The 16,840-nt window shown below is 42.8% G+C and overlaps 1 protein-coding gene across 1 annotated transcript in view; it reads left to right on the forward strand.

Moving 5' to 3' along the window:
• MARCHF11 (membrane associated ring-CH-type finger 11) overlaps positions 1-4,991 on the forward strand; it is a 43,463-nt gene extending 38,472 nt beyond the window's left edge. The window contains exon 4 of the mRNA XM_074985470.1: positions 4,574-4,991. Coding sequence (XP_074841571.1) covers positions 4,574-4,896 — 323 coding nt within the window. The 3' untranslated portion in view covers positions 4,897-4,991. The remainder of the gene's footprint in view (positions 1-4,573) is intronic.
• The last annotated feature ends 11,849 nt before the right edge of the window (positions 4,992-16,840 follow it).

Genomic DNA, 16,840 nt, shown 5'->3' on the forward strand with positions numbered 1-16,840 from the left:
AATCTGTTAAGTCTGTAAGTCTGCCACAGGACTTCTTGTAGATAAAACTGACCCCTGTGGAGCCCCACATTATTCTCATCCAGCATGACTGTGAACCATTAATAACTACCCTCTGTGAATGCTTATCCTACCCGTTATGCACTCACCTAGTTTACTGATAAGAAGATCATGTAATACTGTGTCAAATGCCTTACTAAAGTTCAGATATACCACGTCCACCGCTTCCCCTTTATCCACAGTGCTTGCTATCCTATCAAAGAAAGCTATCAGGTTGGTTTGACATGAAGACTACATTTACACTAGCCGCTTGCTTTTGGAAGGGGCATGATAACCAGCGAGTTGGGAAGATGCTAATGAGGCACTGCTATGAATATACATTTATACATTTCCAGGTTTACACCGAGGTCATTCAAGATCTCATGGTTAAGCAAAGCTGGTCTCTTGCCATACTTCCTATCTTTCCTATACAGAGGAATGGTTTGCTCTTGAACACTTAAAATAGCCAACAGTCTTCAACCGTTTTTTCTCATACTGCTGCTTTCCATGGAATCTTACCTGCCAGCTGTCCAAGTCTACTAAAGTATGACTTCCTAAAATCCATTGCCTTTATTTTGCAGTTTTCCCTTCTACCACTCCTGAGAATCGGGAACTCTTATCATTTCATGATTACTTTCACCCAAATTGCTTGACACTTTCAAATTCTCAACTAGTTCCTCCCTGTGGTTAAAAACAAATCTAAAACAGCTTTCCCCCGATAGCTTTCGCTACCTTCTGAAATAAAAAAATAAATAAAAAATTGTTTCCAATGCATTTCCAAGAACTTGTTGGCTAGTCTGTGCCTTGCTGTGTTCTCTTCCCTATCACCACCAACTTCTGTGCTTTGCACGATCTTGTTAGTTTAAAAAAAAAACCTCATGCCCCTGTTCTTCCTGGTTAGGTGGTCTGTAGTGGACACCTACTGTGACATCTCCTCTGCTTTATATACCTTTTAACTTTACCTAGAGACTCTCAACAAGTCTGTCTCCTATGTCTATCACAACTTCAGTCAAAGTACACACATTTTTAATATACAAGACAACACCTTCTCCCTTTTTCTCTGCCTAGCCTCCCTGACTAAATTGTACCTTCTATACCAATATTCCAGTTGTGTATTATCCTACCAAATCTCTGTGACACCAGCTATGTCCTACTTGTGGTTAATTACTAGCTTTCAAGTTCTTTCTGCTTATTCCTCATACTTCTTGCATTTGTATACATACAGCTTAGATACTGAGTTGATTTTACCCGGCAGTTCTGTCTTCTCCCTCCTTTATCTCATAGTGTTCATACAGTGACTAGCATGTACTAAAGAGAGAGTCCTTACCACAGACAATTATGATCTAAGATCTCATACTGTAAAACAAAGGCATGATTGTACATAGGCATCATTTCAAATTTCTGGTAAGAATTTCACTGGACTTCAGTCTCAGTCAGTTTATATCTCTGTTTGTCTTCATTTCACCAGAATGTCTAAAGCTTTGAAAGAAAAAGTTGTACACCCCGTATATCCAGAGCATTACTACTTCAATAGGACTAAGCAATGTAGGAAGTCAAAGAGATTGTTTGTGGCCTTTGTAGTAATTTAAACCATTTTAGGTCAAAAAGTAATTGGATCTGACTATACAGCCAATCTTTATGAATAAGCTGAACTCAGGATTTGTTCCACTTTGGAAGATGAACGTTTTGATATCATATATCTGCAATGTGACCCTTACCTGAAGTCTTCATGGCTGCTACAGGAAGTTACAAATCACTCTTTACTAAAATGGCATCAAGTGGAGAAACTGGCTTTGAGATGGCAGTGGTTCAAGTCATTGTTGGCTAGTAGGACTTCTCAACTGTCCTCAGAATCAGTACCAACTAGTCTCCTACAGTTGGGCCCTGAGGAGGTAGTGTCAGAAAGAGAAACCACAGCTCTTTGTTCTTAAACATATTCCTTCCACAGAGTAGCACTGTTTTCTTCTTCTGTTTTGGAGTCCAAGTACCTTAGAACTTCTGGTGGCAGAGAGGAATTGAAAGATAGTTAGAGGCGACCAATTTTTTGTGCCCACTGTCTAGGAATGCTGGGATCAGAGGAATAGCATGAGCTCTGACATGACAGATAACTATTCCCAAGTATGTTTGTGGCTCCCTGGCTAAGCACACAATTCCTACAGTTAGATTCTATGAAAACAATACATTCAGAAATCAATTATTGTTAACCCTCCCTGGTACTCTATACCCTCAGTGCATTTTTTCACTAAGATGATGACAGAAAACAGATTCTTTTCAGTGTGAGGGTTTTCCACTTGTCCTCTTATCTCACTTTATAGCTCCTGGGTGTCAATCATCTATTCAATCACATTTCTGACAACTGACAATACAGTAGAAGCTCCAGCATTTTACTACTGGGAAACAAGATGGACTAGAATGCATGCTTGTTTTCTCTTTATGAAACCCAACCAATTGCATACTTACTAACAATTCAGGCAAGCAATAAGCATTAAGGTTCTGGCTATCTTGCAAAGTACTCAATCTATCTGCTGGATCATCTTTTACTGAACAAGCATTGACCTAGGAAGTAGTCCATCAATGGTGGTCTTCAGTCCCTTGTATTGTACCGATAATTTTTCATATCAGCTAAAGTGAAAAACTAATATTTCCTACAAGCTATAAGCACAGAGTAGCAAATAATCATAGAGACACTGATGAAAAATAGAGTTAGATTAAACAAGTATTTGAGAAATGGAATTTGGCATCTTCTCCTGGCCATTAATTCCTTCACTGATGCTAACCAGAATCTTAATCATTATTAGGTAAATATGGCAACAAGTGCCTAACTTCATATTCATTATACTACAATTTCTTTAAATACATAGCAGATTTACAAAACAAAGCAATTTTATTGCAAACTCAAAATATGTCATTTAGCAGCATGAAAAAAACATAATTGAGAGGAGCTGTGAATATCTAATATTTTGCTGGTTTTGCTTATATTAACAATATGAGGCATTTACTATTTTAGAACATCACATCTTACTTGTTTTTCCCCCCTTAAAGAAATTTTGGAAGTGAAAAACAACTGGTGACACACTACAAGTGCCTCTTCTGAAAACCAAAAAATTCCTACTTGGAGCTAACCAAATTTTCAATTGAAAAATAGTGCTGGCAACATTAAAATCCACCTCTCAAAACAAAAATACCATAATTTTCTCAAAAAAAGATTTGTCAGTGCTTCAAGTTTTCTATTTCTTAAAAAAAATGAAGGAAAACTAAGGTTTATCTACAAGAATTATTTCTTTTCAGTCATTGGTGTTTTTCATTGGAGATGACTTGTCTGAAGCCTCCAGATTTTTTTTTTTAGTATTTACTCTTTGATGATAGGTCCGATAGGCCTTGATCTCACAAACAGAATCTAGCCAATGAAACTATTCACAGCGATACACATTCGTAAAATCTAGTTACTGTAAATACTTCAGCATATGCTTAGCTTTGAACATATGAATACACTGAAATCAATGGAACAATTCGCATACTGACAATTAAACATATGTGGAAGTTGGGTTTTAAGATCATGCCATTTTGACTAGCTGTCATGAATACTTATATCCTACTGTGGGGGGAAGATTAGGCATATGTGTAAATATTTGGTGGATGGCTTCTTAAGAGTATGTCATTCTATATAGAAGATATGATGTCACGTTTCCATTCAGGAATATTCTCTGATACACTGCAAATCTCAAGAATAGATCCCTTCTGAGAGTTGAAGAGAAAGGTTGAACTCCACCATTGCAAGCCTTGCTTATAAAGTAATAGTTAATGTTAACATGACTACTGTTTTTCAGAGACAATTTTCAGAATTAATGCCACACTGAAATAACAGGGGAAATTCATTACACACAGAAGTTTTACCCATTTAACTAAGAACATGGAGGTTGCTCTTAAATCTGTTTGAAGGCTTAATACCTGTTTAGATAAGCCACAGAATATCCACAGAAGGATGTTACATCAATTTGTCTGAGGACAAGGTCTCTAGTTAAAATTTCTACCATATAAACACATAAGCTAAACTTGAGTGTAAGCAAGGGTCAACTCAGTCTCAGTTGATAATTTACTGATGCAATTACATGATTAAGTTTAATGTTAATTTAGTTAAATCAATGCGCTTTTCTTGTACAGATAAGGCCTCAGGTAATATTGGTTATGTTCAATTCACATACAAGTTTCCTTCATAACCATAACAGCTAGAAACTTTAATTTAAAAGTTTAGATTCTGATTACACTAACAGTGAGATGGAAGGGGTAAAATTATGATGTACACACTGAGTGGACCAGAAGTTTACCTCAAGTAGTTTAGATATATTAACGGCTGATTGCGTAAATCCTCTGGATTTTTTTTTTTGTATTAAAGTTAAGATACAGGTATCCTCCTGTTAATTTTCAGGGCACCTGCCAGTAGCAATGGGATCAATGTGGTTAAGCTTAATCATTCCCTCTTAAAATGGAATCCAAGATTATTCTTGTAATAATTAAATACTGTTTCCTTAAATTTCAGGATTAATTGTACATGAAGGTGCATCAGTTTACAGAGTATTTAAGCGCTGGAGGGCTGTTAATCTTCACTGGGATGTATTAAATTATGACAAAGCTACAGACATAGAAGAGAGCAGTCGAGCAGCATCTTCCCCGGGTAGGACATTGTGGTTACCACTAACTGCTTTTAGAAACAGAAATTTAATTCATCCATCACAGTTAACCTCTCCAAGATTTCAGTGTGGCTATGTACTGTTGCATCTCTTCAGTCGAATGAGACCTCATGAGGATTCATCAGAAGATAACAGTTCTGGAGAGGTTGTGATGAGAGTGACCTCAGTGTAAAGATTATGCTCACTGTGCTATGCAAGTAAGGATAACGTGCCATGGACTTTACAGTACTCCGGAATGTAGTTGCAATGAATGGTGATGCCATCGCACTGCTAAAAATATTTACAACTTTTTAAAAATTTAATGTTTTATATGATCAGTTGAATTGCAAATACATTTTTTTTCTGAAAAAGTTGTTGCTTTCTTTTTTATAGTTTGGTGTATTACATATTTTGGAAAATTTGTACTTGAAATTTATAAAAATGCAATTTAACTAATTATTTTGAATAATGGGGAAACCAATTCTTGGAGCCAAAAATATGTCACAGCTTTAAGTGTATTTTTTCAATCTATATAATTTTTCAAATGCATAAGCTGAGGAAAATAGATGTCACTTACCCCTAGTCACTGATTTCTGTGACTAGGTATATTTAAGTACATCATTTAATATATTAACTACTTAGCAAATCAGTGACACATTTTAGAAAGAGGATATACAGGGGCTTGCAGAAGATTGATTCACTGACCACACACTCTGTTTGTCTCTGGACATGGGATAAGAACATAAGAACAGCCATTACTGGGTGAGACCAAAGGTCCATCTAGCCCAGCATCCAGTCTGTCAACAGTGGCCAGTGCCGGATGCCCCAGAGGGGGTGGACTGAGGACAGTGATCAAGCAACTTGTCTCCTACCATCCATCTCCAGCCTCTGACAAACAGAGGCCAGGGACGCCATTCCTACCCCCTGACTAATAGCCTTTTACGGACCTAACTGTCATGAATTTATCTAGCTCTTCCTTGAACTCTCTTATAGTCCTAGCCTTCACAGCCTCCTCTGGCAAGGAGTTCCACAGGTTGACTGTGTGCTGTGTGAGAAAGAACTTTCTTTTATTAGTTTTAAACCTGCTACCCATTAAGTTCATTTGGTGTCCTCTAGTTCTTATATTATGGGAACAAATAAAATTTTTTTCTTTATTCACCCTCTCCACACCGCTCATAATTTTATATACCTCTATCATAACCCCCCTCAGTCTCCTCTTTTCTAAACTGAAAAGTCGCAGTCTCTTTAACCTCTCATAATATGGGAACCATTTCAAACCCCTAATCATTTTAGTTGCCCCCTTCTGAACCTTTTCTAATGCCAAAATATCTTTTTTGAGGTGAGGAGACCACATCTGTTTGCAGCACTCAAGATGTAGGCATACCATAGTTTTATAAAGGGGCAGTAAAATATTCTTTGTTTTATTTTCTATCCCTTTTTAAATAATTCCTAATATCCTATTTGCTTTTTTGACTGCTGCTGCACACTGTGTGGATGTTTTCAGAGAACTATCCATGATAACCCCAAGATCTCTTTCCTCATTAGTTGAAGCTAAATGAGTCCCCATCATAGTGAAAGTATACTTGGGGTTATTTTTTCCAATGTGCATTACTTTACACTTCTCCACATCAAATTTCATTTGCCATTTTGTTACCCAGTTACTCAATTTGATGAGATCTTTTCGAAGTTCTTCACAATCTGCTTTCATCTTGGTTATTTTGAACAGTTTAGTATTGTCTGCAAACTTAACCACCTCACTACTTACCCCTTTCTCTAGATCATTTATGAATAAGTTGAATAGGATTGGTCCTAGGACAGACCCTTGGAGAACTTCACTCATTACCCTTCTCCATTCAGAAAATTTACCATTTATTCCTACCATTTGTTTCCTGTCTTTTAACCAGTTCTCAGTCCATGAAAGGATCTTCCTTCTTATCCCATGACATCCTAATTTACACAAGAGCCTTTGGTGAGGGATTTTGTCAAAGGCTTTCTGGAAATCTAAGTATGCTATATCTACTGGATTCCCCCTTGTCTGCATGTTTGTTAACCCCTTCAAAGAATTCTGATAAGTAAGACATGATTTCCTTTTACAGAAACCATGCTGATTATTGCCCAACAAATTATGTTCTTCTATGTGTCTGACAATTTTATTTTTCGCTATTGTTTCGACTAGTTTGCAGGCTCTCCTTATCTAGTACCCTCAGCCACAGCCAGTCTAAATCTACACCATTATATTTCTTCATGTGATAGAACTGGTCAGCCAGGTCATTTACAGTCCTTTTCTTTTGGGGTAAGAAAGCAAGTCCAACAAACTAAAGTCCAGCAGCTTTGTGTTATATTTGTTTTCCAAATCAAGACATACTAATCCTTTGACTCCTGACCTCCAGGATCCTGACACTATTTTTGGAGGACGTGTAAGGGAATCTGAGCTCCCTTCTCCTCTGGATTTTACCTCAGGAACCCTATAGTGAGCATGCAAGGTCTATTTATTCAGAGTTTCCTATCTCCTGCTTCTGCCCATGCTACTACCTATCTCAACCTATCAGCGGGCCTTTCCTACAGCCCCTTCCTGAGCCCACTGTGTATCTGTATTCCATTCAGGTCTTACAATGTCTCAGATGTTGTTTCTTCAGGATTGTGGCTCAAAGGAGTCTTCTTAGAAGTTCTCAAAAAAAAAAAAAAAAGCACACATTTAAACTGCTTGTCTTGGCTTGAACTTTAGTCCTTCACCAGTGTGTCCAAATACTCTTTGACTGTGTCTAGACTAGACTGTGCAACTTTGAAGTGCCAGCTTGCATGTAGCTGTGGGTCAGCTGCAGTACTTCGAAGTGCCCACGCTCCTTCAAAGTCCCTTTATGCCTCAAAATTTTGATTTTCACACTTCAAAGTTGCCGCAGGGGAGATTTAGCTTAATGAAGTGATGCATATGCACTGCAGCACTTCATTAGTAGTCTTCCAACATCCTAATTACCATGCCCACTTCGAAGTTTGGGGCTAGTCTAGACACAGCCTTCTTCTTCAAATGCTTGCTCCTATCTATTCAAATTAGGTGTGCACGGGCATGTGTGCACAGCTGATGGAAAGTTTTCCCAAGCAACTAGCCAGCTGGGTTGGCTCTGGAGCCCCCTGTAGTGGTGCCTGTGTGAAGCCTATATACCTCCCAGTTGACATGGCACCCCTCAGTTTCCTCCTTACCACCCATGGTGGCTGTTCAATTGTTTTAGTCAGATCTCTAGCCTTTTATGTGCAAATAGTTGTAAATAGTTGTGTTTAGCATAATCATTGTTTTTGGTCTAGTTTGCCTTTGCTCTTTGTTGTGAAAGGAAGGTCTCTTTCCCTCTTTGACTTTTAGTGCTGGGCGCCTTTTTGGCCTCCTCCACCATGCCCATTCTCTGTCCAGGGCCTCTGCTGCAGGGTCCTCCAAATCCGGATCTTCAGCATACTCTGCCTCCCACTCAGATGCTCGGCACCATGCCTCGCCTGTCCCAATGTCATCTTCTCTGTGTTAGTCTTTGGGCTCCAGAATCTGCCCAGTGCATCCAGTGCCTCTACCTCATTCCTGTTTGCAGACTCAGTCTCGCTCCCCTCATCAGTCTGACTCTTCCAATGAAGAACCCATCTGTGGTGCCAAAATCCTCAACTCTCCAGAGATCTCACTCCCTGCACAGGTCTTACTCATGACTCAGGTCTTCCTCCTGCCATTGGTCCTGGTCTTGGCACTGGTCCTGCTCCCAACACCGGTCTCGATCACCTTGCAGATCTTGATCCCGACATTGGTCTCATTCTTGACTCCACTCTGCCACTTGGCACCAGTCCCACTCTCCATGCTGCAGTGCTTCTCGGTACAGGTCTCCCTCCCAGTGCTGGTCTACTTATTTTGGTTTGCTTTGACACCACTCCACTCAGCATTGTTCTGCTTGGCACCAGTCCAGTTCTTGGAACCCTTTGCCCCAGCACTGTTCCTGCTGTCCTCACTGCTTTCACTTGTAGTGTCAGCCTCGCGAGGCTACACACACCAAGATAGTTGTTGGCCAAACTTCTCTGGTGGCTCCTATGGGAATGGCTCCTTCTTGGCCTTCCTGTTCTCCTTTTATGGTCTCATTCCAGGGCTCTCTGGTGTCAGACTCTGAGGGCCTGGAAGAGAACCATGCTGCTGCCCACTGATCTCAGCCTGGTACCCATGCTGGGAACCCTGAGAATATCGTGAATCAACAGGCACGATGCTCTCGGTCTGGTTGCATACAATGTCTACCTCAAGAAATATTGCAGCTGCTGCTAGCCGCCCATCTCATGGTTTCCAGTGTCCTACTCCTCAGGCAGCCTCTCCTCATCCTTCTCTCTTAGAGGATCCTGTGCTGGTGGTGCCCTCTTGGCTTTCTCCAGCACAGCCCCAGACGAAGCAGTAGCAGGTGCTTTGGCCTCCAGGGCCTCCACCTACTGACTACAGTGTGCTCCAGGAGCTCTCCAGCATGTAGCCACCAGCCTTAATCTTTCAGTGGAGGAAGTTACTGAACCTTTTGACCCTACCTGTAGCATCCTCACCTTAGAAGGCCCATCCAGCGTGGCCGTTCCCTTTAACCAAACTATCATGAATGCTGCTTCTGCTGCCTGGCAGACACTGGCCTCCATCCCCCTGACTGCTCATGGGGTGGAACAGAAGTACTTCATGTCAGTAAAGGGCTACAAATACTTGTACACTCACCTGCCTCCTTGTTCACTTGTGGTGGACACTGTAAATGAGAAAGAACAGTAAGGCTCCAGGGTCTAAGTCCAAAGATGCAAGGCACCTACACCTCTCTGAAAGAAAGGTCTACTCCATAGGGGGTCCTCATGCTGTGGGTGGCTAATCAGCTGGTCATCCTCAGCCATTACAATTATGACTCCTGAGCTGCTGCCCTCAAGTTTGAAAAGGTCCTCTCCAAAAATCTCAGGGAGGCGTTCTCCGCTTTCAAGGATGAGGGCAAACTGGGGTCTCCCTCACATGCATGCAGGTGGCCCTCAATGTTAGTGATTTGCAGCCAATCCATTGAACTGGGACTAGCCATGCACCAGATGGCCCTGTCTGGGGCCATTGGGGCTCCCTCTGTAGGGTCAACAGACTATCCAGGATTTCCTGCTTGATGGACAAGGACTGTTACCTCAACAGACTGACACCTACCTTCAAAACCTACAGGATGCTCAAAGTAACAGGAAATCCTTGTGAATGTACATGCCCACTACACAGCCAGAATCTTTTAAGTCCCAGCAGCAGCAGCCCTACTCTTTCCAGTCTCATGGTCACTCGGAATCCTACCCACACAAGGGCCTCCCCACCAACAATCCAGGGCGGGTCATGGCCAGTACAAATCCTCTTCCAGGGGCTCTTTTTGATAGCGTGCTCGAGATCAAAGTACTAGTACTGAAGGATCCTGCTTTACCTGTCCTAAACAGACTTTGCCCATTCCTCCAGGCCTGGTTGACTATCACATCAGACCGCTGGGTCCTCAAAACTTTTGCTGCAGGGTATGGCATCCAGTTTCACACCGCTCCACCTGCTCGGCCTCCCTCAGCCATCCCTCTTCAGGGCCTCTTCTCATGAGCAGCTCCTCCTCACAGAGGTTCAGTTGTTCCTCAAGTTGGGGCTTTTACTCCCATTACTTCCTGATCCCCAAAGCAAATGAAGGGCTGTGGCCTATCCTTGACCTCAGAGAATTCAACAAGTTCATGGCATCTCACAGGTTCCACATGGTATCTCTGAGCAACATCATCCTTTCTCTGGATCTAGGAGACTGGTACACTGCTCTTGACTTAAAGGATGCTTACTCCCACATTTCTATTCATCTGGCCTACCACCGGTATCTCTGGTTTACAGTAGGCCAGTTGCACCTACAGTTCATAGCGCTTCCCCTTTAGGATTTCCATGGTCCCCAGGTTGTTTACCTTGAGAAAGCACCCACCATGGGATGTTTATGGTGGTGGTGGCCACCTCCCTCCACCATCATGGGGTCCAGGTGTTCCCATACCTGAACGATTGGCTCCTGCAGTGGCAATTCACAAATCATGTGCAGTCGCAGGTGGCATTCACCAGACAAACTTTGGAGAGACTGAGATTGATGATCAGCCCACAGTAGTCCTCATCAATGCCTAGTCAGTGCATAGAGTTCATTGGGGCAGTTCTCAATGTCACACAAGCCAGGATATTCCTTCCTGATCGGTGCTACTAGATCCTCACCCAGCTCCTTCACTCCCTTGTGCTCAAGGGGAAATGGAAGGAAGGCACAGAGCAGCCCCTGGGTCCATGGGATGAGGAATGTGTACTCATTGGTGTCTGGGCTAATGTCCTGGAAGGAACAGAATGCAGGGCCAAGTTCCAGGGGAAGGATATCCCAGTGGTTAGAGCATTGGCCTTGTAAACCCAGGGTTGTGGGCCCAATACGGGAGGGGGCCTTTCAAGGTCCTAGGGCAGGTTAGAAAAAAATCTGTCAGGGATGGTGATGGGTCCTGCAGTGAGTGCAGGGGACTGGACTTGATGACCACGAGGTCCCTTCCAGCTCTATGAGATATGTATATCTCCACGTTTCCAACATAGATGAGTTACCACAGTCTGTAAATGCCTTTAGCTGCTAGGTCAGTGGCAGCTTGCGCTTATGTGGTGCCATTTACCAGGCTCCACCTCCACCTTCTCTAGGCATGGTTAGCCTCAGAGTACTGTCCTGGGTAGGACAACCTGGACAGGGCTGTGTCTTTGCCTGGATATGTCTTGCATGCTCTCTGCTGGTTGCTGCTTCCAGGCAACATCCTCGTCAGTGTTCGCTTTCATGCTCCTCAGCCCACCACGTCCCTGGTCACAGACATGTCACCTTTAGGCTGGGATGCTCATCTAGGACAGCTCACAATACAGACATTTTGAACAGAGGAGGAGCTGTCACTCCACGCCAATGTGTATGAGCTCTGGGCCATTTGCCTCACTTGTAAGGCATTGCTATATTATCTCCACAGCTGTTGTATAGAGGTCATGATGGACAACACAACAGCCATGTACTACATCAGCTGGCAGAGTGGCTTGCTTTTCTCCACTTTGCTCAGAAGCTCTGCACCTGTGGGAGTTCTGCATAGCCCACTCCATTTACCTGGAGGTGTTCTAAGTTCTGGGAGTCCCGAAGCAGCTGGCGGACTGTCTCACTTGTCACTTCTGAGCCCACGAGTGGTCAATCCATGTGGATATCATCCACTCGATCTTCCAGAAGTGGGGCTTTCCCTGGCTGGGTCTTTTCTTATCCCAGAACAACAAGTGCTCTGCATTCTGCACCTTCTAGTGTCTTAGCCCAGGTTGCATAGAGGATGTGTTCCTCATCCTATGGACCGTGGGACTGTTCTATGCCTTCCCTCCATTTCCCCGTATGCACAAGGTGCTCTTCAAGGTGTGCAGGGGCAAGGTGAACGTGAGTCTCATAGCCCCCGCTTGGGCCAGACAGCATAGGTACTGAACACTGATGGAGCTCTTCATTCTGCTGCCCATTTGGCTTTCCCTGTTTCTGGACCTCATCACACAGTACCACAGTCATCTGCACCACCAGATCTTCACCATTTCATGATGTGGTGGCTTCATGGTTGATACCTGTTGAGCCAGTACAGTGGGTCCTCCACAGGAGCCAAAACCCACGTACACAATGGTCCTATGTGGCCAAGTGCACATGCTTCTCTTGGTACACCCAGCATGATCCTCTGCCTCTATCTACTTCTGTGCTGCAGGGGTTAGACTACCTCGTATCAATGAAGCAAAAAAGCCTTGCTTCTTCATCTATCAAGCTGCACCTGGCAGCCATACTGTCCTTCCACCCTGCCGAAGACGGGGTTCTGTGTTTATGCATCCCATAGTGGGGGGCTTTCTCAAGGGCATGGACTGACTTCACCCACCAGTTTGCCGGCTGCTCCTGGCTTGGGACCTTAACCTTGTCCTCCAGTTGCTTATGGGCCTTCCCTTCAGACTTGCTCTCTCCTCTACCTCTCCTAGGACGTGGCCTTCCTGGTGGCTATCACTGCTGTCAGAAGGGTATCTGAACTTAGTGCCCTCATGTCTGAGCCCCCATGCATGGTGTTCCATAAAGACAAGGTCTATCTTTCCCCTCATCCGGTATTCCTGCCTAAGGTGGTCTCTGGATTTCATGTTAGTCAGAACGTTTTCCTGCTTGTGTTTTATTCTAAAAACATCATAGCTCACAGCAAGAGCACCTGCTGTACTCTCTCAGTGTTAGATGGGCTCTTGTCTTCTAAACTGACTGGACTAAACCCTTCTATAAGGCCAAGTAGCCCATGAAAGGACTCCCAGTGTTGCAACACATCTCCTCCAAGATCATGTCCTGCATATGGGCATTTTATGATCTCATGAAAGTCTCCCCACTGCCAGTGATGGTACATTCTGTTGCAAGTACAGACATCCTCATTGGCCTTCCTGGCACATGTACCTCTCCAGGTGACCTGTTGTGCTTCCATGTGCTCCTCTGTGCATACCTTCATGTCTCACTATGCAACTGTGCAGCAATCTAGACAAGATGCAGACTTTAGGGCTGCTATCCTAGAATCGGCCACATGTTGACTCCAACCGCCCGTCCTGGGTTTAGCTTGGGAATCACCTTACTCAAACAGGTATGAGCCAGCACTTGAAGAAGAAAAACAGTTACTCACCAGTGTAACTGTTGTTTGAGATGAGCTGCTCATATCTATTCAATACCCACTCTCCTGCCCCACTCTCAGAGTGGTTGGCAGGTGGGAACTGAGGGGGTGCCAGGTTGGCTGGGTCATATATAAACTTCACACAGGTACAATTACAGGGGGGCTCCACAGCAGACTCAGCTGTCTCGTTGCTAGGGAAAGCTTTCTGACAGATATGCATGCACTAACTTGTATAGATAGGAGGAATACATCTTGAAGAAAAAATTTCAACAGTGAGTAACCAATTTTTTTCCCCTCAGCTGAACACCAGATATCTACTGTGCCTGTCTCCCTGGAGTCATAACTACTGTGGTGGATCTTAAAATGGAGCGAACTCCTTTCCTATGGATTCTTCCAGTTTCCCCCATCTCTTAATTTCTATCAAACCAATTCCAGAGACCAAACAGTTTTAACACCATTTGCAGTCATCAACTGCTATCTCCCCTTCCTCCATACTGAAGCTTAGGCCATTCCTGACAGGTATTTGTCTAACCTGTTCTCAAAAACCTCCAAAGACAGGGGGCTTGTCTACACTAGCTCCCTACTTCAAAGGGAGGATGGTAAGTAGAGTGTTAGGAGTTTATTAATGAAGTGCTGCGCTGCATATGCAGCACTTCATTAAGCAAATTCCACCCCCCCCAGCAACTCTGAAGTGTTAAACTTCGAAGTACTGGCTCACGTGTAGTCAGGAGTAAAGGGACTTCAAAGTACCCCAGGCACCTGGAAGTACCGGTGGGTGAGCTATGGTTACATGCGAGCTGGCACTTCGAAGTTTAACACTTCAGAGTTGCTGTGTGGGGGAATTTGCTTAATGAAGTGCTGCATATGCAGTGCAGCACTTCATTAATAAACTCCCTACCCCCTACTTACCATCCTCCCTTCAAAGTAGGGAGGTAATGTAGACAAGCCCAGGGATTCCAAAACCCCAACATATTCAAATTCGTGTCCTACACCCTTTATAGATGAGAGGTATCTAATGGAAAAACCCAAATTAAAAAAAGCATAATATCCCCCAAAGCACTTTTTCAGTGGTTCTTTCGCAACTTACCAAAAAGCAAAGAAAAATTATAAAGAAATATTTCTTGGTGTGATTAAACCTTATTCAGATTTGAGACCAGGTCTATGCTATGTGGAAAAGTCAATTTAAGATTCCCAATTCCAGCTACGACAATTGCGTAGCTGGTGTCAGTGTATTGTGAATAGATTTTTCTGTCCATCCCCACAGTGGGAGGTTGGCGGGACTTTCCTGTAGACCTCCCTCTCATTCCTCATGAGGATAAGGAGTACCAGGTTTGGCAGTCGAGCCCTGAGAGTTCAATTTAGTGCATTCCCACTAGGCACACTAAATTGAACACTGGATAATTAACTGTGATCGAGTTGATCTTCCAGTAAGCATAGACATACCCTGAGTTAAGAGTCAACAAGAGAGACAAAAGGTAGCACACTATCCCTTTAGAGATTTTAAAAATGCTATTATGCATATAATTCAAGACATTAAATTTTCTTTAACGAATTTTCTGGTATTGGAAATTTATGGATTAATTTTTTTTAACAAAAGAACTTAACAGTCCTTGTGGGGAGATGGATCCTCCGCGCCCATGTGAAAACTAAGAAAGGGGACTGAAAACCTCCACAACAGACGTTAAAAGGGGGAGAAAGAAAATTTTATTGAACATGATATATGCAGTGAAATTTATATATACTTCTTGAGTAAAAGAAGTTTGTTATGAAATCACATTTAAAGAAAGCCAGCTTTTATACAGTGAACTGTATTGTGGCTGTTTTCAATGCATTGCTGAATAAGGTGTCCATCATACAAAATTCAGAGCTTGAGTCATCAGATTTTACACCAATGTAATTTATTTGAAACCAGTGGAGTTATAACTATGTAAAATTGGAGAAGCACGGTGGTAAATCTGGCCAAATTTAATCACATTTATGCACTGTGCACAAGCACAGAGTTTTATTACAGCATCTAGTGATATATCATCATCATCATCATCATCATTAACCACCATGGGCTCAGTGCCCGTTGGTGTCCGATGCTTCCCTCACAATTTCTTTTTATCTTTCCCTGTCCAGTGAGGAGTGTCTTATTTTCTGTAGACTAGCTCCACACCAATATAATATATCATATACCCATTCTCTGTGGAGTCTGCCTCTCTTGTTCAAGCCATTCATTATGCTGAATACCAGGGTCTTGACTTTTTGTTCATCATTCATTTTGCAGATATGCCCAAATAGCTGTAATTTCTGTTGTATAACCTTCTGCAGTATGTTCTCTTTTGGCTGTATCTTCCTATATAGTTCCTCATTGGTGACCTTCTACATCCATCTTATTCTCAGGATCTTTCTATAACAACACCCCTTGAATACCAATATCTGTCTTTTTGAATCTTTTGTTATCACCCATGTCTCACATTCATACAACATGCTGCTGAATACACACCTTTTCACACCTCAGCTTTGTTCTTAAGCTAGTGGGTTTGCTTTTGCTGATCTTAACCATCACCTTCAAACTGGCTCTTGCTTTTGCTATTCTACTCACTATTTCCTTCTTACAGTCTAGATCACATGTTATGTTGCTTCCCAGATACCTGCACTTCTCTGTGTTCTCTAGTTCGATCCCATCTACACTGATCTACCTTCCTATTTCCTTATCTCCAAATACCATTGTTTTTGTATCAGTGTTCATAATCAGTCCATACCGCTTCCCTTCCTCATTTAGCACGTGCACCATTCTCACTAGCTTCTCTTCCTCTTCTTCAATGATAACTATATCATCCACAAACTTCAAGTTGTTGATTCTCATCCCGTGCACAGATATCCCTTCAACCTCTTCCTTGATCTTGTCCCTTGCATTTTCCAGGCGCATGATGAAGATACTCGGCAATATTGGATCTCCTTGTTTCGTACTTCTACCCATTCTAAACCAACTTCCCATCTCGCTACACATTCTCACTGCTGCCTCCACATGGTCATTGATGTCCTTCAACAACTGTATCAGTCTGCTATCCACACCATACGACTCCAATACTGCCCAAGTCACTTTCTGATCTATACTGTCAAATGCCTTCTGAAAATCAATGAAACAATTGTAGATGTTCTTGTTCTTTCATTGAGCTTTCTCCGCTATCAGTCTCAGTGCCAATATCTGCTGTATGGTACTTCTGTCTTTCCTGAATCCCACTTGCTCATCTGCTATACGTTCTTCTTGCGATCTTAGTCTCTCAGTCAGTATCATCACTGGCACCTTGCCTAGATAACTCGTTAGGGCAATCTTTCTGTAGTTCTTGCACTCCTATGCACTTCCTTTCTTGTGTGTTGTCACTAGCATGGATCTTGGCCATTCTTTAGGTGCCTTCCCTTTTTTCTGTGCTATATTACATAGTTGGTGTATTCCCTGGAGCATACTTTCTCCACCGTATTTGATCATCTCTCCC

This window comes from Carettochelys insculpta, chromosome 2 (assembly GCF_033958435.1).
Source record: "Carettochelys insculpta isolate YL-2023 chromosome 2, ASM3395843v1, whole genome shotgun sequence".
Classification (NCBI taxonomy): Eukaryota; Metazoa; Chordata; order Testudines; family Carettochelyidae; genus Carettochelys; species Carettochelys insculpta.